The sequence below is a fragment of the Prunus dulcis genome, chromosome 1 (genome assembly GCF_902201215.1).
Source record: "Prunus dulcis chromosome 1, ALMONDv2, whole genome shotgun sequence".
Lineage (NCBI taxonomy): Eukaryota > Viridiplantae > Streptophyta > Magnoliopsida > Rosales > Rosaceae > Prunus > Prunus dulcis.
This window is the reverse complement of record NC_047650.1, coordinates 22,273,173-22,296,900: the sequence shown is the minus strand read 5'-3', so window position 1 is coordinate 22,296,900 and position 23,728 is coordinate 22,273,173. Positions and strand designations below refer to the sequence as shown.

The following is a 23,728-nucleotide window of genomic DNA, read 5'->3' as shown; positions in this document are numbered from 1 at the left end:
CTTTAAAATAGGTTAATTTGCTGTAAAGTAAATTCACAAATTAAATTGCTGTATGGACGTTAATGCCGCACCATACTTTAAATGACAGTAAAGGCGTGGACGATAATTCCACACCACCCTTTAAAGTAGGTTAATTTGCTGTAAAGTAAATTCACAAATTAAATTGCTGTATGGACGTTAATCCCGCTCCATATTTTAAATGACAGTAAAGGCGTGGACGATAATTCCGCACCACCCTTTAAAGTAGGTTAATTTGCTATAAAGTAAATTCACAAATTAAATTGCTGTATGGACGTTAATGCCGCACCATACTTTAAATAACAGTAAAGGAGAAAGAGGAATAACCACATAGTGTTGAGTTGAAAAAATTTCAGAAATAAAAGGAGAGACTATCGTGCTGATAACGTGTTATAAAATAACCTGAGATATGTGGTAGATTTTGAGCTGAACGTAAAGTAGACGAGACACGGTATTTAACGAGGTTCGGCTATGCCTACGTCCTCGGAGAGCAGCAGCAGTAACCTTTTCACTAAAATAATAGAGCTACAATAGTGTTTACAATATGTGTGGCTCACTGAATTTTCTCTCTGCTCACTTACCCTCTTCTTTCCTCTTCTCCTTTCCTTTTCTTCTTCTCTCTCTTCCTTTCCTTTTCCTCTTCTCTTTCTTCCTTTCCTTTTCCTCTTCTCTTTCTTCCGTTACTTTTCCTCTTCTCTTTCTTCCGTTACGAGCCCTTTCTCTCTTCTTCCTTCTCTATTTATAGGCAGCTGTAAATGACACCCGTGATTCTACAATACACATCCGTGAGTGTGCAGCCTCCAAAGTTTTTGCTTAATTTCTTTGTGGGCCCCATAAATGTGGGCTCCACGTGTTTCTTCTTTACAACAAATACTACATTGCAATGGAATCATCTTCAGCAAAATCTCACAACCACCCATTCCTATAGTTATGGTACTTGTTTTTTTGTTTTTTGTTTTTCCCAAAAAAAACGTACTATAGTAATAGTACTTCTCCTAATAAAATAAAAGACCTATAAACCCAGTATGAACCAGCGGCCCAGGCCCAGGCCCAGTATCACTGGCAGAACAACTGTCCAGGTAGAGGATCCTGTTAGCAGAGAGCTCTGAAAACCCCACCGCGGGTTTAAGAAGCTAGAGGATCCATTTACCGTCTGTTTCTGAGTTTCTCTTATGCTTTGATGACGACGATGATGGAGAGTGTGAGGCTTCGCGTCACATTCAAGGAGCGCCACATTCTGAGCAAGTCACAGAAGACAGAGGGACTCAAGCGAAGCTGGGTTCTACTAAAACCTCACCACCGCACCGTCTCAGACCTCGCCGCCCATCTCCTTCACGCTTTCGACCTCAACGCTTCTTGCCCCGATGGGCTTCTCATCTCCGTAAGCATCTCCTTTTCCTAAGCTAATTCTCAAACAAAAAGAAATTCCTTTTGCAATTTCAACTCAAAAGTTTTCTGTTTTTGGTTTCTTGCAGATGGATGGGTTTGTGTTACCGCCTTTTGAGTCCACCTCCATTTTCAGGGATAAAGATATTATCAGGTCAGTTTACACTTGTATTATCAAAGTATGCGGTTTTATTTGGTGTGCATATATTCAATTTTTTTTTTCTGTACACAGTGTGAAAAGGAAAGGGGGCACATTGTCTGAAATTGCCTTGGTTGATGATGGGACAGACTCTCTTGAGATAGAAGAGATTGTGGAGAGGCGGCCTCTGAATACGGGTATAAAGCTTCTGGCTAATGAGGAATTTGAAAAGGAGACCGGAGGATATGAAAGTGAATCGGAAGAGGATGAACCTTACCAGTTGGAAGATCCGTTGACTGTAGAAGATGCACCCGAGACCGGTACAAGCAGACGTTCCAAGAAGAGGAAGCTTTCAAACAAACCTCAGAGCTCGAAGTATGTATTTTACTTGATTTATCTGGTGATTTTGCAACTGCATGCGGTCAACGCATCTTTTGCTTAGTACATAGAAGCTTTGTGTGCAATGTGGTTATGTACACATTGTTTTCTTAGGTAAGTGATGTGACCACATTTATATCTTTCAGGAGGAAGAGAATTAAATCTGCTAAGACCGAAGAATGTTCAAGTTTTCCAGAAGACCTTCAGAATGATGTCCATGCAGAGAAGCATCAGTCTCGTCTCCTCCCCAGAAAGAGGCGTTCCAAGAAGGACAAGTCATTTGCTGGAGAGGATGAACTGGATAATTTAAGCACCCCTCAAACTGATAAAAGAACCAATAAAACTAGTAAATTTACGTCCAATGGAAAGAGGTAGCGTTTTGGCCATGTTATATGATGACGACATGCAATATTTCTTATGCATGTTTCTTAAGTCCTACACTTTAGTCTAGGTTTGGGTGAACTAAAACATGCTATCTCGTGCTATCGGAATTTATGTTGCCAAATTTCTGTAAACATCTAGTACTTTCCATTTTGCTCAATTTATTCTTTTCCCTAATTTGTGCTTTATAGGTCCTGTCAGCTTCAAGAGAAGGAAGTAAAAGGTGTGGTTTCATCTGATACACCTGGTGGAAGTAAAAAGGTATTAGTTGCCACCATTATCTGAATTGTATGTGTTGTTATCATCTTACTGTATTAATTTGCAACAATATAGTTTTTGGCATCTGTAATTATCAGAGAATTTTTACCTGAGGAAGTGAAATTTGGCTGAAGATATATGATTGCCACGGCTTGCATATCTTGATTTACATGGAGATTCTGATGTTGTTAAAGGAATCTTTGTCATACGTTTCTCTGATATCAATTATAAGTTTAGATTTGTGAAATCCTTTTATCTTTTTGTGTATCAGTTTCCTAGTAGAAGTGCTCGACGTAAAAAGGCCAAAAGGCAATGGTTGAGGGAAAAATTGAAGAGTGAGAAGGAGGAGGTAATGTGGTGTTTATTAATGATAAATAGATATAGATTCCTCATTCACACATATGCATCCACACGTGCACATGTATATACAATCACTGAAACTAGTGAAATCTATCACAAAAATATTCAGCTGTCCATAATGAATGTTGCATATGTACAAATTTTTGGGGTTGCCATCATAAGTTGGTATATTGAAGTACCTATATGTCCTTTTGAGGTGTATTTTTCTTCATCTTAAGTGGGTCTTCTGAAGTTACCTATATCTGCTTTTTCACAAGTAGGGCCACTTTTGATCCTGAACTAATATTTTGGCTGTACTGTTCCAATTTCCAGCTCAATAAGAGGCAATTGCTCAAACCAGATAATCAGCAATCGTCTGGAAAAAGTAATCAGAGATGTCCTGAAGAACATCAACAACCAAACACAGACAATGAAGAGGATGAACAATCAAACACAGATAATGATGAAGGGGATGAGCAACCGAAAACAGATAATAATGAAGTACATGTGCAACCAAGCACAGACAATGATAAAGAGGATGACGTCGTTCCTGTAGTAATTAGGCCTGGGTACATTCGGTTTGAAAACCTTGGAAAAGGTGTGTATGTATCGGAATCTTCCGATGTACAGTTCAATTACTTATGGCATTTGAGTTTAGCAATTTATTTTATGAGTTCATATGCTAGATTAAGAAATACTTGTGACTCTAATTATCTGATGTATGTACCTGTTCCAGTGGATGCAGATCATCCTATTCAGCAGAATAGAACCCCAGTGGTATGTTTTTCTTCTTTAAACATCCATGACTTAATCCAATGAGGTCCATGATTTTCATGCTGCACTCTGTTTTGGTTTCGGAATTTATTGGTTCCAAACTTGTAATTGTATGTCCTGCATGCTTCAGGAAACTTTTCAGTGGAATGGAATAACTAGCAAGAAGAGGGGTCAAAAATGGGGTATGGAGAAAACACCACATTCAAGAAAAAGTGACTACGAAGATCTGAACCCAGAATCGCCTGAAGCATTGGATAGTGAAAAAGAGATTCCTGTAGATGATCCCATAGACTTCAATAAGCTTGAGCTCTGTACCACTTTACCTGAGGTTTGTTTTTTCCTAATTTTCATTTTGCTTTCATGGATATTGGTTTCCCTCATTGTAGGAAACAATAAAAGAAATAAATTTATTGGCAGTTGGCTTTGTACTATCACACCTTTTAGCTGCTTGATTATTTCTTGAATGTCTTTTGAACATTTAGTTCATATTCCGGACCACTTTTGGAGTGAATAAATTGATATAATGCCAGATAGCCCTGTAAGATGTTTTCCATATCAAGTAATTCAATCCTTTCGCATTTAATTTCTTGCAGGAAGGTGATCAAATTGCATATCGTTTGATTGAATTATCAGCATGCTGGACCCCTGAAGTTTCCTCATACCGAGTATGAGTCTTTCTTCTCTTAAATGTCTATTAACTCTTTGTGGATATAAAATTTACCATAAAAGATTTACTTGTCCCTGTAGGTTGGAAAAGTGTCATGGTACGACCCTCAATCAAATAAGATGATGCTAGTACAGGTTCCAGGATATCCCATTGTTTTTGAGGAGACAGATGACGAGGCATCTGATGTACTACCAGATGCTTCCCTTTACGGGGAAGATGGCTCTCTAGAGGTACTTTTAGTGCAGTCTCTCAAGAACTATTATAATGCAGCAATAATTTCAAAATGGTTTCAGCCATCTCTCTCAACTTCGATTAGGGCTAACATTTTCATACACCAGTGGTGTAGGCTCAACTGCACAGATAGGTGGATTTGCAATTGCCATTTGCATTCCCATCCAATGTATATTCTTCCACCTTTGCTTTTGCAAGTTCACATAGCGGTTAACCCCCACTCGACATTTGAAACTCCACGGCTGGTGTATGAAATATCAATCCCTTGGTCCAATACTAAATTCTTCAAATTTCATTTTGAGGCTTGGGGTTTTTGCATGATCTAGTTATATTGATGGCCAATATTGGCATCCTGCGACCCTTGTTGTAGTTATGTACTACCATCTTTTTTCTGCCTAGCAGTGGCTGTGAACAACTGCTTCATATCTTTGATTGCTAGCATCTGACAGGTAATGATCCTTGCAGGTAGATTATTCTTCACTTATTGATGTCCGCATTGTCAAGCATGGCAACCCGAACACAGCAAAAGCAGTCACTGGTGATCAAAATGCTGCATCAGGTCCCAGACTCAACAATAACAAGGAAATTCATGCTGCACCACAAGGTACTAATTGGATTTCCATGCTCAGAATCTGTTTAATAAATTTTTTTGAATATGATTCGTTTACATGTATAGTGCATTCTTGTTTACATTTGTAGAAAATGGAAAAGTAAGCGCATGGGATGAAATCAGCCAGGCATTGAACGCCAAGAAGGCAGAGCTGTCTCAGTCGGATGGTTGGAGTAGAAATGAGGGCTCGGTAAGGAACTCATGGTCATATAGAGGCTTGAGAGGTAGCGCATTGGGTCCAATCGTGGCTCGTTTAAGAACGCAAAGTGGGCTGTAAGGAAGCATTGGGGTAAGATGTCTCCTATGGGTTTCTCAGTTAGATCATCTGGAGTCCATTGTTTTGGGAACTTTGACAGAAGAAATAGAATACGACTGGTTGTAAAAGAATACTATTTGGGGTGTATGTAATGCGATGTGAGGTCGTTGGTTGCTTATCAAGGTTCTCTCTCTGTCTCACATGTCATGGGTTTTGTTTTTAATTGACGACTTCATCAAAGCTTGCCCCTAATCTTGCCAATGGCTAGTTATAATGAGCTAATTAATAAGCTTCTTCTAAAATTAGAATAAAGAGTCGGAAAAACTGGTTCAGCTTGCATCTAGGTACGTCAACGAATGAACCTTGGACAATTTCAATCATAAAAATACCCATTTTCTCAATTTCAATCATAAAAAATACCATTTTCTCAATTTCAATCTTAAAATATGAGTTTGATTTTCATTTCAACCTAAATGGCAACACCTTCGGTGCTGTACAGGAGGAACAAATATACTTAATTCACTTATTTCAATTGTGACAATATTTAATCTGCCTTGAAAACAAAAATGTAGTAATAATTCCTATCAGCACAAAGCTGATTTGTTCTCTGTACATATTTTCTGTAACCACTCCACAACATCGCACAAGCAGATATGAAACACTTTACACTGCCGGGATGCTAACTCCCCCTGCAAAATCTGCAACTGTTTCATCCCACATTCCTTCATTAGCTTGGAAGATCATGAACCCAAATCCTTCCAATTTCTGCTTTAAACATGCCTGCAGATACCGGATATCAATTTTAAATGTATGTTTAAACCAAACATGTATGTTTAAAAACAACAAATAATCATCAACATGGTCCAAGAAAATTGATTAGCAGCAAACATCAAATAATAGAAAGAGAAACCAACTAATGAGTTTTTTTTTCTTTTTTCTTTTTTTTTTAAAATGCGGAAAAGGAAATTACAAAGCAAAACCTCTGGGAAGGTTATATTAGATTTTTGGCATACCTATATTAGAGGTTGGGCATATCTTCTAAGAAAAAACAACTTGTAAACTATACTGTAACTTAGAAAACAAGAATTAAACAACAGTTATGTTGGTAGAGATTTTTATATGATGCTAGATTTAGTTGATTTATTTGCTATGCAACATGTTATAGAATCAATCTAATTCAAGGATGTGCACTAATTATATAATGATTAGATATTTCCGAAGTAACTAAGCAATAATAAATTAATAATAATGAAAAACAGAGAACAAACAAAGAAAAAATGGGCAAAGCAAAATACCTGTACAGGGGCATTCATAGGCAAACCCATGCGATCAAGGAAGCTGTGTCCTACGGTACAAAACTGGGTTGATCACTTCTGCAGCGTGGCTGATCATTTCACATTGCAATTCCTTTTCAGGGTTACTAATGTCCACATCTAACATTTGCTCTTCTCTGTTGCTCTCATTTTCAGATTGGTTGCAATCAGAGTCCATCGCATCATCACCCATGTCAGGTAAAGAGAAGGACCATGATCGTACCAAATTCCTCGGAACTTCAGGCGATTCATCCACTGATGGTACCAACATTCGAGGTGGAGGATTACTCCCTCTGCGCTCTGCGAGAGAGGGGGAATTCCCTTTACATGGCAAACATGAATTTGCCACTTCCAAAGTAAAATTAGCAGAAAATGTCTCTTCAGGTGAAGAACGAGATTTTTTGAAAAGTAAGCTTGAGTTATCTGCCAAAGAAATATTCTTAATATAAGATGGATCCGTAGATTCCAAGCCAGAAGGTGAAGGCTGTTGAGAAGACAAACATGACAAGTCCGACCAATTAGAAGATGATGGTGAAAAGGTAAATGAACTAGAGTAATCAGAGTTTGAAGGGGACAGTGTTGGGGATTTGGAGCTGAACTTAGGACTGCTGTCAGGAAAACAAGAAAAAGAATCCGGTGAACGACAATGAGTTGTAGGTGATGATAATTTCTCGGTAAAAGGAACAGAGCATTCTACTTCTCTAGAAGTATCTCGTATCCTACATGGGCTGCTACTTGGAAAGCATTCAAAGGAATCAGGTGAGCTACGAAAGTGGCGTGATGCTGATAATGGCGATGAAGGCTCAATCAGGGAAACAGGGTCTTCTGCTTCTTTATGAGTTTCCACAACCATATCCAACTCATCACTGGATGGGCTAGTGTTACAATTCAGCTCAGAAGACGTGACCAAATCTTTCATAAGGCCGCTAGCAAACTTTTGCCGCAATCTACCCCATCCATTTTCTCTGGCTGGAAGGCAAGTTTCTGATTCAGTATTAGATACTGAAAACGGTGGGACAACCCCACCTGCAATTGCCTTATGGAAAATTTCGAAATCCAAATCATATTCAACAACCTTCCTTTCACCCACCGGAACACACCTAGATGCAGCAACCTTATCGCCTCCAGAAGATAAAGTTTCTACCTTTCTCACATCTGTCTTGCTGTGATCTTCTGCTAAGACCCCACTGGAAAGAGCGTCCCAAAATTCCAAAGGTTCTTCACCTTCATTGATGTCCACAATCGGACCCTTTGCCCTCTCATACTGGATGACCTGAAAGGCAGCTGCCCTTGCATTATCTGACATCATTGTGTTGCAATCCTTTCCAATCCAGACATATAAAGCCGATGGAACATGCACAACGAATGCTCCACGAGAGTCAAGTCCTTGTGCACCTGGATGGCCTAACGTCTTTGGCACGAGATGAAGAGGATCATATGATGAATGCGGAGCCATCCGGTACATCCTTAACATGGAATTTGGGCTTGCAGGCACAGCATGTACCCTCTTCTGGCACTGCAGGAGTTGACAAGCAAAACCCATATTCGGGTTAGTCACCCCTCGAGCGGCCTTCACATACTGAAATGCATCTTCAAAGCTCTGGCCCTCTCTCCACATGAGGTATGCAATGACCAGAGAAGTTGACCGAGACACTCCCTGACAACAATGCACAAGAACTCGCCCGCCTTGTTTTCGAACATCTTCAAAATAATCAAACACATCATAGAGTATACTTGTAATGTCCTCCGACGGGCTATCTTTCAACCAAAGTGTCTTGTACACAAGATCATTCTTGAAATACTCGGGAGAAACAAACCCAACACAATTGAGCACATGGGTGATTCCGTTCTTCCTCAAAACCTCACGGTTCTTAGCCACCGCATCACTTCCTAAGTATATATGATCAGCAATTCTCGAGCATTCTTTATCGAAAAAAGCAAGCTTATCCTTCTTAAACTCAAATTCTCTCCCGGGTTGTTCTGGGTTCGAATTCGGAAGGGGTTTAACTGATCCTCTTGGGGTTTGGGGTTGAGGCCACACCCCAAGATCATCAGAACCCGCCCTTGGCCACTCCTGAACGGTGTTCCTAGCTATTGAAAGGGGCTGAAGTGGAGGTAAGCAAGACCTCGCTTTACTATTCAGCTGTGGCCTTGGATATGGATTGTTAGGTTTAGAGGGTGAGCGGTCAGACCACGACACCGACCGCAAATACGTTTTCCGGGTATTTCCGGCGAGCCTGTTTTTCTCTTCTTCGCCTAACATCTCAAAGTGGTTTGACAACAATTCTAAAAACTAACTGGTACCCATTAAAGGATTCTTCCGGGAAATGACATAGAAGCCATCAAGTTGAACTTTTGGAATAAATAGCATGGTATTGAATTTTCAGCATCTGTCTCTCTCTCAATCTCTGCTCTTTTTCTCACCTAAAACCCTTGACCACCCTCTCTCTCTCTCTCTCTCTCTCTCTCTCTCAGTAGAGGTTAAGCTTCAAACACGAAAACGACTGAGTAAACCCTAGCTCAGCTCAAGTGGGGCGCCTAGATTCTACCAATAGAGACAAGAAGAAATAGTTAATGGGATTTAGTTAAAAATTATATAGTCGATATTTTTGAAGAGAGACTTACTTGAAACTTTGAAAAATAAAAATATCTCTTCAGCTGAAGGGTCGCTTGGTGTTTGTCTGTGACAGACTTTGAATCCCCATAGAGACTGAGAGAAGGGAAAGATAGGAAGAGACTTGAGTTTTGGAGAGAACGAGTTGGACTGAGTCGCTTGGTTGGGGTTGTTGGCGGGTTGGTTTTTAGACTGGAGAAGGAATGGGTCAAACTGCCACGCCATCATTCACGAATGGTCCAACAAAACAAGCATGCATGTCGAGTCTTGTGATGTCATTTATGTATGTATGTGTAGTTCGGAGTTCAGACCGAGATTATGGGGAATACATGAATTTATAATTATTTTTATTTATAGCGGATATTTGGAGAAATTATTGCATGATATTTAAATACGGGATGTAGTTTAATCCCGTATGAATGAATCCGGATTCTCTGTTATAATTTTCTCTGCTATGATCTGCTTTACTTTTATCATCTCATTAAAATTTAATCTAAGGAATTTAAAAGTTGACACATCATCCTAAAACAAAAACTTAATTTACTCCTAATTAAAAAAGAATAAAAATCCCTAACACCCAACTAATCGTAATTAACTTCCAGCTGTTTTTTTTTTCTTTCCTCCTTATTCACGTTCTGTTCTGTTCTTTTTTCTTTTTTTTCTTTTTTTTAAATTTATCTCTTTATGTCATTCTCTCCTTTTTTTCTCTCCTTATTAAATTCTTCGGTCAAATCTACTTCAATAGCTTGTGAAGCAGATATTCTCCTATGAGGCGATAACATATGAGTGCATTCTTGGCTTACAAGAGGATGATTGTGGTTTTCCATAATATGGCTAACCCAATACTTACTATTAGATTTATTCAACTTAATGCCTATTTTAGCATTACAACCCATCCTTGTTTCTGCCCGAGAACTTTTAGTTAAATAATATCGCTTATCTTTCGGTCGAAAACCCTCCTTATAACAAACAAATACTCTTGAAATTATTTGAGCAGTATTCTTATTCTTGTTATGTGAATCTCTTCTAATACTGAATCCTGCTCTTCGCCCATACTCATTATAAAACTCATATGCAGCTTGTTTTGAAAGAAATTCCATATCACATATGGGCTTATAATCTAAATTATCTTCACAAATTGTAGCGACTGAATCTTTCATTCTCAATCTATAAAACAAATATAATAATGTTAATCTATCATACAATGATAACAGTCAAGTTTATATTTACAAATTAAAAATGAAGGATGGAGGTAGATATACCAAAACATTAATTGAAATCCAATTCAAAGCGCCACACACAGAAAACCAATTAGCTAGTCTCAATGAGAAAGAGGGAAATTTTGAATTGTTGCAGACATAGGAACCAGAAAAGAAAAGGAAAAAAACGAAAGAAGCAACGCATTCAGCAGGGACCAATAAATGAAAGCATATGTAGCATGAACCAATAAATAAGAGTATGTATCAGGGATAAAAGAAAAAGAAAAGCATGCCAAATAATCTTGCTTACTTCAATTTCACGTCTTCACAGTAGCCTTGCCAATATACTCACACTAACCAAAGCTAAGGTAATATGAATATGAATGTAAATAAGAGAAGAGGACATAACCTGAAGCAAGAAGGAGAAAAAAAATAAGAGAAGGACAAAACATGAAGAAGAAAGAAAAAAAAAAAAAAAAAGCTTTGGACGTTAAATATCCCGTTAGTTAGGTGTCAGTTTTTTTTTTCTTTTTTAATTAGGAGTAAATTGAGTTTTTGTTTAGGACGATGTGTCAACTTTTAAATCCTTTAGATTAAATTTTAATAAGGTGGCGTATGGAGAACAAAAGTAAAGCATATCATGGCAGAGAAAATTAGAGCAGAGGATCCGGCGTGTTATAGAAGTAATATGAGTGGATATTAAGATTAAACTTTTTCATATTAACCACTAACGCTGCAAGCAGCACAATAGTGTTGTGTTAGGTACCGTTTCAAGTCTCGGTAGTCTCGTAGACTGTTATGATATAAGTGAATATTTTTTTATTAACACTACACTCTAAGTGGTTTTTACTTTAAGTTTGATCAAAAGTTTTAATTCAGTGATTTTTAGCTAAGCTGAGAGCCATGGAAAATGTGTAACATGTGCTTTCAATTTCAGAAACAAGTAAAATATCAAATATTGCATTTTATACTATAGTGAGGGCCAAGTTCTTCAAACATTGCACTCAAATACGTTTGTGTATTTTACTAGTTTTGTTTCAAAAAAGAAAGATGAAGAAGTCATCCAAAGATGGCTGGAAAGTTAGAAAGGAGATTAGGAACTAATTAAGCATTCAAATCACATTATAAAACACTCTAATTCCTAGTCATACATTCTAGTAGTTTGATCTAATACAATATCTCGATGGATCAATCTTTGAACCTCACAGTAAACAACAGAACTTGTTGATCTAGGTTTATTTTTTGTTCTTTTCTTTTCTCGGACTATCGCTAATTAATTGATATAGTTTATTCTAAGAGCATTCCCAACCGAAATCTTAGAAAAAAAGAAGAAGAAAAAAGAGTAATTATTTCTGGAATTCCCAAACATAAGCCCCCAAAACTCCATAAACCCAAGTAGCTAGGAGGTGCCAATTGGTTCTATTCTCATGGCAAATTGTAAAAAAATATAAGTGACCAAAACAAAGCCTTGTTGGTCAACAACGGTGCTGTGTGGGGGGGGCTTCACATTTTTCTAACCTACTGAGATGAAGAAGCAGCAGCAGTTTGAATTTGACCAAGGATTTAATTAAGACAAAATTAACAAACCCTACTGCATGTTTGTTCAATCAAGTGGCACGTTTTGTCCAGTGTGCTCGATTTATACAAAAATGGCCGACGTCCTTTTTTTCTTTCTCTTTTCTTTTTTTGGGGGTGAGAAATGGACGTGCATTATAATTTTATGTGAACGCAAGACCCTTTCAGTTGCAGTCAACGTCGGTTGCACCAGGAAACATAAATAAATAATTTTTGGCAGAAGATAGAAAAATAACAGTCAAAAAAGGTGGGCAAGAAAGAAAGAAAATAAAGAATCAAATTGCCTTTTTTTCTTTCTCGTCCGGTCCCCCACTCAAAGTTGTATTTGTATTTTGTAGTGGTCTTTTAACTCAACCCTGGTGGCCTCATTATAACAAGGGGACAAATAAAACTATATATCATATCATGGATAACTCTTAGGAATTGCTGAGCCAATCAATTCTAAGATATATTTTTCTGAGAATATGTGACAGAATTAATACTTGACGATTGTCCAAATTGTAGATAAGATAGAAGCTTGGTTTTCCACTTGTGTGTGAGTTGGGATAATAGATCATAATCATGGAAGACTCCTTTTTATTTATAACGTAGTGCCAAGTGAAAAAGAGACTTTAGAAGAGAATATGACATTGTAATTTGTATGTATATCATATTGTTGAAGATATATTTTGAAAATTCCGCATATGTAAAGTAATAAGAGTCAAACTTTGACTATAATATGAGAGTGAATATAACCATATTAGAATTATTGTTAATAAATATAATACATGTTGGCGTGACTTGTGGATATTGACTTACTTTCCTTACACACCAAGAATTCCTATTATAATTGTAATTTATTTACTTTAATTCCTGATTTCCTACTGCAAATAGATTTAGGAATTTATTATTTACTTGCTTATTCAAGTTTCGTTGTATTATAAATATGACCTCCTACAAGTAGAAGAATACACAGAAAATTCCCACAAACAAATATTCTCTCATAGTTTTCATATTTTAGCATGGTATCAGAGCGGCGATCTTGGAATTGCTGACTCTAGTTTCAAACCCCCGCCGCTGCTATGGGGTTGATGATTTTTTCAACCCTCATGGAGGTAGCACCACCGACTCCTTCTCTCATTCTCCACCAACCATCGTTGAGTTGAGTGCCCAAATGGCTTCGCTCCTACAGATACAGACTTTGACCCCGAACCCTATCCAGAATCAGGATCCTCTTTTGACGACCCCGACCTCGACTATGACGACGACGACCCCGACCCCGACTCCGATGATGACCCCGAGCCCGAATTTGTCTCTGATTCCGACCCTGATCCCGATTTCGACTCCGACTTCAGCCCCGACTCAGGCCCAGATTCTGATCCCAATTCCTACTCAACCTGTATCCTATGCATCTTCCGCTGCACAGATTATGACTTCTAGACTAACAACCCCGACACATGGACCAGATTGCGCATATTGTGGTGATCCGAGACACACTTGTGAGACTTGTTTTAAATCGCATGGCTACCCCAATTGGTGGGCTACTCTTACAGATCGAGGACAATGCAATATGACCAGTAATGGTACTGGTTATGGATTCCATACTTCCGATAAGATTGATTCCAAGAGCTGGATAATTGATTCCGGTGCAACTGATCATATGACGTTTGATCCTGATGATTTTCTGAATACTACACAACCTCGACGAACCTGTATTGCAAATGCCAATGGTGTTACTTATCCTGTGACAGGGGCTGGCACTGTTGCACTCTCATCCTCTCTCACACTGTCTAATACTTTACTTGTTCCATCTTTATCCACTAAATTGTTGTCAGTTAGTCAGCTTACTGAACAATTGAATTGTTGTGTACTCATTTACTCGAGTTTTTGTTTGCTTCAGGATATTCACACTAAGGAGATTCTTGGTCGTGGTACTAAGAGAGGGGGGCTATATTATGTCGATGACTTCAGTCCCGGCATGGCTAACAGTGTGACACATCCCTTTGATAGCAAACAAAAGCAAATTTGGTTGTGGCACCGTCGATTGGGACATCCGTCTTTTAGTTATATGAAGCATCTTATACCAGATTTATTCTCAGGTTTCAAGGACTCTGACTTCACATGTGATACTTGTATTTTGGCCAAGAGTCACCATGTGCCCTACCCGTTGAGTACGAACAAGTGTACTACTCCATTTACGTTAATTCACTCTGATGTCTGGGGACCTTCTCCTATCACTGCTCCTTCTGGTGTTCGATGGTTTGTCACATTCATCGATGATTGTACACGGATGACATGGCTTTATTTGCTGAAGAATAAAAACGAAGTGTTTTCCTTTTCAGTCCTTCCACAAACAGATGAAAACTCAGTTTAATGCTCAAATCCAGATTCTTCGCTCAGACAATGGTGGAGAATTTGTCAATCATGACTTTCAGACTTACTTCCAACAACATGGAATTATCCATGAGACGACTTGTCCTCAGACACCACAACAAAATGGTGTTGCTGAACGAAAGAATCGACATCTTCTTGAAACCGCCCGAGCACTTCTGATTGGCGCTCATGTTCCTCGCCATCACTGGGATGATGCTATTGTCACCGCAGTTCATCTGATCAACCGCATGCCTTCTGGTGTACTGACCTTTAAAACTCCCTTACAGGTGCTTGCACAACACAGACCTCTGCCTTCTGTTTTGGTACTCACACCCCGAATCTTTGGATGTGTGGCTTTCGTTCATCTCCACAAAAATCAACGTAGCAAACTTGATCCATGTGCGCTTCGTTGTGTTTTTGTGGGTTATGCCACTCATCAGAAAGGCTACCGCTGTTATCACCCTCCTACCCAACGAACCTATGTCACTTTGGATGTGACCTTTCTGGAATCTGAGCTGTTCTTCCATGACCCATCATCCAATTCTACACTTCATGGGGAGATACGAAGTGAAGAGCAGAATTGGAGCAACTTGGAAAATAAAGAAATTCTCCTTTGTACAGAAATGATTGATCATTCCGAGTCTGGAGCACGAGATTACTCTCTGTCGAAAAGCGACCAATCGCCCATTCATAGCGATCAATTGCCTGACCCACCTGATCCATGCGAAGATATTTCTGATCCGAGTCTCACACCTACAGACAATACAGAACAACAAGATGAAGACCCCCCCTCTAACTCAACAGTACCAACAGACCAATCTCCTGAGAATATCCTTGAGGTAACTACTCCTACTAGACTTGTGCATTTAGATGATAAAACTATTGGATATCAATTACCTTTCAGGAAAAATCGTGGGAAACCACCAAACCGTTATTCACCTGATATTGGCAAGACATCCAAGTATCCAATTGCAAATCATGTATCCACTGAGAAGCTGTCTGAACCACTCAAGGCTTTTGTGCATCAGTTGTCTGCTATCCATATTCCAACCAAGGTCTCTGAAGCATTGAAAGATCCTAAGTGGGTCCAAGCTATAAAAGAGGAGATGAAAGCCCTTGAGAAAAATCAGACTTGGACATTGGAGACTATACCCCGAGGAAAAAAGACTATCGGATGTAGATGGGTGTTTACTATAAAACACAATGCAGATGGATCTATCGAGCGATACAAGGCAAGACTTGTGGCAAAAGGGTACACACAGACCTATGGTATAGACTATGAAGAAACCTTTGCTCCAGTTGCAAAGTTAAACACCGTCAGAGTCTTATTGTCCCTTGCAGCTAATTTGGATTGGCCACTACACCAGTTTGATGTAAAGAATGCTTTTCTACATGGCGAACTCACGGAGGAGGTGTACATGGACATTCCTCCTGGATATAATACTACTCAGACTGGAACAGTTTGCAGGTTACGAAAAGCATTGTATGGATTGAAACAATCACCACGTGCATGGTTTGGACGGTTCACCATGGCAATGAAGAACAATGGTTTCAAACAGTGCAACTCTGATCATACTCTGTTCTTGAAACATCGAAAAGGGAAGGTAACAACATTAATAATCTATGTTGATGATATGATTATTACTGGGAATGATAAACAGGAAATATCACAGCTACAAGACTATCTGGCTACGGAGTTTGAGATGAAGGATCTAGGTGGACTCAAGTATTTCTTGGGAATTGAGGTGGCTCGATCGCAGCAAGGCATATTTCTCTCTCAAAGGAAATATGTCTTAGACTTGTTGACAGACACAGGGATGCTAGATTGTAAACCTGCGGACACTCCTATTGTTCAGAATCATCATCTTGGAGAATATCCGGATCAAGTTCTAACTAACAAAGAAAGATACCAAAGGTTAGTGGGAAGATTGATCTATTTGTCACATACTCGACCAGACATTGCTTATGCGGTGAGCGTTGTCAGTCAATTTATGCACTCTCCAAGTGAAGACCATATGAATGCAGTTCTTCTGGATACTTAGATATTTGAAGTCTGCACCTGGAAAAGGACTTATGTTCTCAAAGCATGGTCATCTAAATATTGATGGTTATTCAGATGCAGATTGGGCAGGTAATGTAACAGATAGAAAATCCACATCGGGTTACTTCACATTCGTGGGAGGTAATTTGGTGACATGGAGAAGCAAGAAACAGAATGTAGTAGCTTTATCCAGTGCAGAAGCCGAGTTCAGAGGCATGACTAAAGGGATTTGTGAACTTCTTTGGTTAAGAAAGTTGCTTACTGAACTTGGGTATAAACCTACATCCACAATGAATCTCTTTTGTGACAACAAGGCTGCTATAGCCATTGCACAGAATCCGGTTCAGCATGATCGTACTAAACATGTTGAGGTGGATCGACACTTCATCAAACAAAAGCTTGAGGCTAAATTGTTTCAGTTTCCTTTTGTGAAATCCGAGGATCAATTGGCGGATATGTTGACAAAGGCGATTTCCAGTAAAGCATTCCACAATTCACTAGATCAGTTGGGCATTAGCGACATCTATGCACCAACGTGAGGGGGAGTGTTGGCGTGACTTGTGGATATTGACTTACTTTCCTTACACACCAAGAATTCCTATTATAATTGTAATTGATTTACTTTAATTCTGATTTCCTACTGCAAATAGATTTAGGAATTTATTATTTACTTGCTTATTCAGGTTTCGTTGTATTATAAATATGACCTCCTACAAAGAGAAGAATACACAGAAAATTCCCACAAACAAATATTCTCTCATAGTTTTCATATTTTAGCAATACATATAACATTACTTGTTTATTATCGTTTTACAACTAATTGGAAGCAAATGAGATTGGCCTAATACAACCTACTATAGACATGTGACATCGGTCTAAAAGTTAAAGTTAAATAACTTGATAACTTAAGTACCAATTACTTCCCTTCTTACTATGTAAGTAGAAGTTGCTACATTCTTGTCAATAGTAGTGTGACATGTGTGCATAAGTTTTTCTTTTTGTGTTTTTGATAAATTCTTTTTGCATATGTGTCAAACTGTAATTCACAAGAATGAGGAATATCTCCTTATAAGAAAGGAGGCAAGCAATATCCAAGAAAATATATTGGTAGAGATCGTAAGTTGAATCCTTCCACTCAGAAGTTTAGAACGTTAATGAAAAAAAAAACAATGTTCCAAAGCCCAATGTAGCCCACTAAATTTCCAAGTAAGGCAGCCCAATCTGAAGCCTAGTTTAGACTACATTGGGTTTTGGCTTGGGGCCCTCAAAACCACCCTCTTACTCAACCCATCTCTCTTGCCCGCGACGTATTGAGTTCATCTTCATTGCTGAAACCAGGTGGGCTTGGCAGCTGCCATAGCTTAACTATACCTTCTCTAGAATGGCTATACCACCATTTTCGGGTAGCAATTTCATTTCCGCTGTAGCTTTACCTGTACCTGTTCGTCCCTTCTCTCTCACCATTTTTGGGGTTTTAGGCTTTGATTTCTCTGTCTGCCTGATACCATACCTTCCGATGCATTAAGTTCCTATTCGTATGTATGGTCTTTGCTATGCATTCACTCTGATATGTATCGCAGTCTCGGCGTTAACCGCCTCATATTCCGCAGTCGCATAGTTTACTACGTGAAAACTGGTCTAATCGATCAAGCTCTCCAAGTGTTCGACGAAATGACCCGCTCCGATTGCCGCATATTTAGCATTGACTACAATCGCTTCATCGGCGTATTGGTCCGCCATTCGCGTTACGATCTCGCCGAGCACTACTACTACGAAATGGTGCCACAGGGCTTCTCTTTAAGCGCATTTACTTACTCTAGGTTCATTTCTGGGCTGTGCAAGATCAGAAATTTCACTCTCATTGAAAAACTTATTCGAGACATGGATAGGCTTGGGGCTGTGCCTGACATTTGGGCTTTCAATATATATTTGAATCTTCTGTGCCAAGAAAACAGGGCACATTTTGCTCTGGAAGTGTTCCATAGGATGGTTGATAAAGGAAGAGAGCCTGATGTTGTATCATATACTATACTTATTGATGGGTTGTGTAAAGCTAGACAATTTGATAAGGCAGTTGATATTTGGACTAGTATGATTAGGAAAGGGTTCAAGCCCGATAATATTGCGTGTACAGCGCTTGTTGTTGGATTGTGTGATGGTGGGAAGGTTGATTTGGCATATAACCTTGTAATAGGTGAAATGAAGGGTCAAGTCAAGTTTAGTAATTTGATGTATAATACGTTGATTAATGGGTTTTGTCGAGCTGGTAGAATTGATAAGGCACAGGCAATCAAGTCATTTATGAAGAGGAATGGGTGCGAGTCGGATTTGGTTACTCACAATGTGTTATTGAAATATTGTTGTAATGAGTTCATGTTAGAGGAGGCTGAGAAGTTGATGAAGAAAATGGAGAGGAGTGGTATGGAACCTGACGTGTATAGTTACAATCAGCTTCTCAAGGGCCTTTGTCAAGCTAATAGAGCGGATAAGGCATATTTGTTGATGAGGACTAGGATGGAGCCAAAGGGGCTGTGTAATGTTGTGTCATATAATACCATCATCACAGCATTTTGCAGGGCACACCGTACTGGAAGGGCTTATAAACTGTTTGAGGAAATGGGTCAAAAGGGCACCATGCCAGACGTGGTGACGTTCACTATTCTTATAGAAGCTTTTTTAAGAGAAGGTAGTTCAGATATAGCCAATAAGCTTCTTGATCAGATGACAGTTATGGGTCTGTTGCCTGACCGGATATTTTACACTACAATAGTTGATCACCTATGTAAGAGTGGGAAGATTGCAATGGCTTATAGTGTTTTCAGTGATATGTTAGAGAAGGGCATCGCCCCTGATGCTGTTTCATTTAATGCTCTTATTAATGGGCTTTGCAAGGCTTCTAGAGTGAGTGAAGCTATGCATCTCTATGAGGAAATGCAGAATCGAGGATGTTGTCCTGATGAGGTAACTTTTAAATTGATAATTGGAGGTCTCATAAGGGAAAATAAGCTTTCAGTGGCTTGTAGGGTATGGGATCAGATGATGGAGAAGGGCTTTACTCTTGATGGAGCTGTCTCTGAGAGACTGGTTAATGCCATCCATTCAAAAGATGGCATGAAAATGCAAAATGGTCAGTATGGTATATAAACCCTTGTATTTTTTCTGTTCATGTATCCATATGTGCCATGCTATTTTTATGGAGCAGCTTAAGTGTTTTACCTGAATGATTTGTTAATGGGAAAGTATTTAATAGCTTTATTTACACCACTGGCAGCGCTGGTATTCCATTTACTCAATAGCATATTTAATTTTTCTTCGCACCACTGAAGTTATATTGATTCTTATTTTCTAGTGCTATAAGTTTGGTTCTTATTATTGATGAATCGTTAAACCTGTGATGCTGCCAACCTCTTTTACTTTTAAAGATGGTTTCATTGGGTGTAGTGGATTGCGAGGTTGGTTATGTAGCTTTGTGTAAAGTTGTTACAAATGGTATGGTATTGACTATGCTATCTTATTTTTTGGTGAGTTGCAGAGTCCATTGTTAGAGGCACTTGTTAGTTGACGATTACATCTCATCAAGCCTGGTCTTGTTTCTATCTTGTGCCCTTTCTGGCAAGCTGCAAAAGAACTCAGGTATGAGCTTCTGTTTGTTTCTGTATGTATTCTATAGATGAATTTATTGCTGTTTTGTGAGTGTCAAACAGTACAGATGGGTATGGGTGAGGGGTTGGGGGAAGATGGAAAAGGGGGCAGTTTAACCGTTTCATTGTGTGCTGAATAGAAAATTAGATATCCTGAATATATCCATTTGTCTTGTGTTTATGAAGACGCAGTTCATCCCAAGAAAAACTGAAACAGTGAAATTTTTCGTTGTTGTTACGGTATTCTATTTGAGGCACCAACTTTAAAGTTAGTATTGCTTCATTATTAATTGTCTCCAAAAATCTTTACCATTCATTTTTTTTTAATATCTTCTCACCATGTTCTTGTGATCAGCCAGTAATATTCTTTATGCGCATGCTGTGCAGGATTGGACCTTGGATTTTTTTGAGCCAGATGTTTTTCAGAGCTTTATGCTTATCCTTGTACGATTTGTCCCCCTAAATTGACACATTCTTTTTCCTTACAATGGTAAATGGTACTTTAACCTACTTTGTTCTTTTCTTTGTTGGTTGTAATACATACATATAACCTGATACTGCTGTTGTTTAGAACAATAGGTTTCAGGTAATATGAGTGGGTTTGCAAGAAGCAGACTACTGCATGGTAATTGGTTACCTTGATTCTCTTCTCGGAGCACATTGTTATTGGTTGGTTCATCCTTGTTAACATTGGTTCATCCTTGTTAATCTCTCCAAATTCGTCTAAGGAAAATAAACAAAAGAGACACCTTATGAAGATTTCAGAACTACATAGTTATGTGGTATCCCTTTTACTTTCTGGACTATGAAGTCAACCCTCAAGTGTTAGGTGTATGTCTAGTCTTAGGTGTTATCTACCAATATAATTCTGAAACAATCTAGAATTTTGGTTGTCTTTTTCTTTTTGAAGTAATAATAATATGGGATGATGCAAGTGGTCACATTTAATGCTCATGAATTTGCTTTTGACTTCTTGCTTTGTCAGTCTGAGTATGTCGTGATCAGGTTAGGAGGGATAATAATTTGTGTGTTCTGTTGTCTCTGCTGTGATGTTTGCTGCATTCCTAGACATTAGGATATGAATATGCTGAATGACATGCAAGTAACAATTCTCGTATTGTTTCTGCTCCTTGTTCTTCTCATTTAATGTCTCTCTCTGCCACTTAAATCCCTTATAAAGTTTCATTTTTTATTTTTTAGGATGCACAATGACCGTTCTTGGGATAATAGCTGACATGCATAGGCTGCGGATCCATTTTGAGAACGTTAGCGTGAGAACACTATTGATCAAATTTGGGCATGGGTATGGCTTCTTATGTGATATGCAGTGAGTGCCACCTACTGCAACTATTCCCTCCTTTTTTTGTGTTCCTCTTTGGAGGGAGGTGTGGAGGTTAGGTGTGGTCTACTGAGGCAGAATTATGAATGAGGCCATTGTATTCTTCCTTTGTATGTAGGGATTGACAAGAAAGAGCTGCTAAATTTTATGGCCATGTCCTGCTCTGAATAAAAGCGGATTAAAGCATGGAAGCTCGGGTTTCCTTTGCCAAGCTGGAGTGTTGAGGATGGAAGAAAGTGGAGAGAACTTAATTATTACAATCATAATGGAAGTGCTGACAAGTTGCCTTTTCAATACTTGTGGCATTTTTGTAGCTCGACTCTGAATCACAATCCAACATCTTCTCTGAACGAGTGAAGATGTTCTGAGGTCATAAACAATTTAACATTGAGTTGTTTATCAACAAAGAGAAGCAGGATTTTAATGGTTAGTATTTGGATTTTTGTTTCAGTTTTGTTGTTTTTCTTTTGAGTTGTGCGTGGCAATATATATATATATATATATATATTTTTTTTTTCTTCTTGTTCATTCAGTAAAATGAAAAAGGGGTGATAATGTTCATTCTAATCTCTTTTGTAAAGGGTATCCCAAATCCGATGATAATCTATCCGATATGGTGGAGAACCTGTATAATGTATTCGTTCGCATTGGCCCAGCCTAGCCACTCTAAAATACAGAAACAGAACCACTTGAAAAAAGTTGGTACCAAGATTACTTGCCTCCCATGCTTAGCTACGTTTGATTCTTTGCCTTTCCAAAAATCATCCTTGAAGTTTTCTTCAAGTCATCCTCTTTCCCTGTTGGCCTCCAATTCCTTATTATTCCTCATCCCTCGATCTTCAGCTCTTCTTCCTTGCTTACTACTTGTCCATGCTGCCATGCCTACCCATGATGACACCAACCCTCATTTTGTCAGACCCTTCCATCCACAACGTCCAGACCAATATCCCCAAACACCTCCTGTTGGTCCATTCCTGCAACAACCACAGCACCAAGGCCAGCACTCCGGCCCTGTGAGTCTCGGTCCCGGTTGGACTGAACAACCCCACCCTGAACCACCACCAGATGTTAAGCCAGCCCGTCGTCAAAGGCCAAAGCATTCAGGCAGGCATTCTCGGCCACTTGGTCCATTGGTGTCATTCCATCCACACTTTCAAGACCAACATCCTCATCCACAGCCAAACCATTCAGGCCAGCAAACCCAGCCTCTAGTCGCCCCGGTGCCCTTTGCAAACCAAGATAATGAAGACCCACAACCTCCGGCAAAGCATCAAAGCCAGCAAACCCTGCCACCGTCAAGCCATGATCATGAAGACCAACTGCATCCTCGGCGACATGGTACACAAGGACAGCCACAACATGGCCAGCGTCCTCACCCGCATGGCTTGCTCAGGCCACATACTCAACAAACCAACCTCTTTCAATGGTCATTAGCCATCTTCTGTGCAATTTTTTGGGTTATCATAATAATAGGAGGCCTAGTGGTTCTCATAGTCTATCTTATTTTTCGCCCCCGGACACCGAAATTCGATGTCTCCACTGCCACCCTCAATGCAGCCTACCTTGACATGGGCTATCTGCTCAATGCTGACTTTACTGTGCTAGCGAACTTCACCAATCCAAACAAGAAGGTGAGCGTGGACTTTAGCTCCTTGATCATTGATCTTTATTATGGAAATACCCTAATTGCTACCCAATACATAGAACCCTTTTCTGCACACAAGAGAGAGTCCATGTTTGCAAATGTTCATATGGTGGTTAGTCAGGTCCGTCTTGGATTGTTAGAGAGCCAAAGGCTTCAGAAGCAGATGGAGACCAATAGAGCCGTTTTTGAAGTCAAGGGATCTTTCAGAGCACGTGCTAATTTTGGAAATATCCTACGGTACTCTTATTGGTTACATGGTGACTGCAAAGTTGTGTTCACCAGACCTCCTGATGGGGTTCTGGTTAGTAGAAAATGCAAGACAAAACACTAGGGAAGCATTTGGATTTTCATCTACATTTTCTTCTATTTTCAGATTATGTTTCGATTTTCGTACACTAAGGAAGCATTTATATTGATGTTTCGAGCATTTGATAAGTGAAAGCACTTTTTTTCCAACGACCTGATAGTCTGGTACTTTAATTTCAGGTTTGATGTGTCTTAGCTGTAACGTACTGTAATTTCTCTTCTTGTTCAGAATCTGATCATTCAAAACCCTACTCAAAATTCAATAT

General features: G+C 39.1%; 4 protein-coding genes across 15 annotated transcripts; 3 read left to right on the top strand and 1 right to left on the bottom strand.

Moving 5' to 3' along the window:
• The first annotated feature begins 1,081 nt into the window (after window positions 1-1,081).
• Window positions 1,082-5,689, top strand: LOC117616467 (coilin). The gene is made up of 13 exons (XM_034345795.1): window positions 1,082-1,399; window positions 1,494-1,558; window positions 1,637-1,918; window positions 2,068-2,292; window positions 2,494-2,563; window positions 2,832-2,909; window positions 3,233-3,497; window positions 3,636-3,676; window positions 3,804-4,001; window positions 4,267-4,338; window positions 4,421-4,570; window positions 5,037-5,175; window positions 5,271-5,689. The coding sequence occupies exons 1-13, from the start codon at window positions 1,199-1,201 to the stop codon at window positions 5,456-5,458; spliced, it is 1,974 nt and encodes a 657-aa protein (XP_034201686.1). The 5' UTR covers window positions 1,082-1,198; the 3' UTR covers window positions 5,459-5,689.
• A 179-nt stretch (window positions 5,690-5,868) lies between these two features.
• Window positions 5,869-9,236, bottom strand: LOC117612601 (protein-tyrosine-phosphatase MKP1-like). 2 transcript variants are annotated; one of them, XR_004583467.1, is made up of 3 exons: window positions 6,733-9,236; window positions 6,201-6,217; window positions 5,869-6,158 (listed from the first exon to the last, which is right to left on the bottom strand). XR_004583467.1 is itself a non-coding variant. In XM_034341284.1 (2 exons), the coding sequence occupies exon 1, from the start codon at window positions 9,011-9,013 to the stop codon at window positions 6,767-6,769; it is 2,247 nt and encodes a 748-aa protein (XP_034197175.1). In that variant the 5' UTR covers window positions 9,014-9,236; the 3' UTR covers window positions 5,869-6,217; window positions 6,733-6,766. The 2 variants fall into 2 exon arrangements, 1 of the variants encoding a protein (XP_034197175.1); XM_034341284.1 differs by having other exon boundaries at window positions 5,869-6,217.
• Window positions 9,237-17,857: 8,621 nt separating this feature from the next.
• LOC117615081 (pentatricopeptide repeat-containing protein At1g13040, mitochondrial) lies at window positions 17,858-21,958 on the top strand. 11 transcript variants are annotated; one of them, XM_034344080.1, is made up of 5 exons: window positions 17,858-19,658; window positions 20,064-20,164; window positions 20,560-20,662; window positions 20,752-20,797; window positions 21,373-21,958. In XM_034344080.1, the coding sequence occupies exons 1-2, from the start codon at window positions 18,101-18,103 to the stop codon at window positions 20,087-20,089; spliced, it is 1,584 nt and encodes a 527-aa protein (XP_034199971.1). In that variant the 5' UTR covers window positions 17,858-18,100; the 3' UTR covers window positions 20,090-20,164; window positions 20,560-20,662; window positions 20,752-20,797; window positions 21,373-21,958. The 11 variants fall into 11 exon arrangements, with proteins under 11 accessions (XP_034199971.1, XP_034199967.1, XP_034199975.1 ...); XM_034344076.1 differs by having other exon boundaries at window positions 20,744-20,797; XM_034344084.1 differs by adding an exon at window positions 20,359-20,440 and having other exon boundaries at window positions 20,744-21,958.
• Window positions 21,838-23,615, top strand: LOC117615083. Its single transcript, XM_034344086.1, has 2 exons — window positions 21,838-21,937; window positions 22,093-23,615. Exons 1-2 carry the CDS (start codon window positions 21,935-21,937, stop codon window positions 23,485-23,487), a joined length of 1,398 nt encoding a protein of 465 aa, XP_034199977.1. The 5' UTR covers window positions 21,838-21,934; the 3' UTR covers window positions 23,488-23,615.
• Window positions 23,616-23,728: the final 113 nt, after the last annotated feature.

Excerpts from the sequence above, each read along its gene's own strand:
- LOC117612601 (XM_034341284.1), bottom strand. The coding sequence starts at position 9,013 with ATGTTAGGCGAAGAAGAGAAAAACAGGCTCGCCGGAAATACCCGGAAA.
- LOC117615081 (XM_034344085.1), top strand. The coding sequence starts at position 18,101 with ATGTATCGCAGTCTCGGCGTTAACCGCCTCATATTCCGCAGTCGCATA. Across the intron at positions 19,659-20,063 it reads TGGCATGAAAATGCAAAATG|AGTCCATTGTTAGAGGCACT; the intron begins GTCAGTATGGTA and ends GGTGAGTTGCAG.
- LOC117616467 (XM_034345795.1), top strand. The coding sequence starts at position 1,199 with ATGACGACGATGATGGAGAGTGTGAGGCTTCGCGTCACATTCAAGGAG. Across the intron at positions 2,564-2,831 it reads CACCTGGTGGAAGTAAAAAG|TTTCCTAGTAGAAGTGCTCG; the intron begins GTATTAGTTGCC and ends TTTGTGTATCAG. Across the intron at positions 3,498-3,635 it reads GTTTGAAAACCTTGGAAAAG|TGGATGCAGATCATCCTATT; the intron begins GTGTGTATGTAT and ends TACCTGTTCCAG.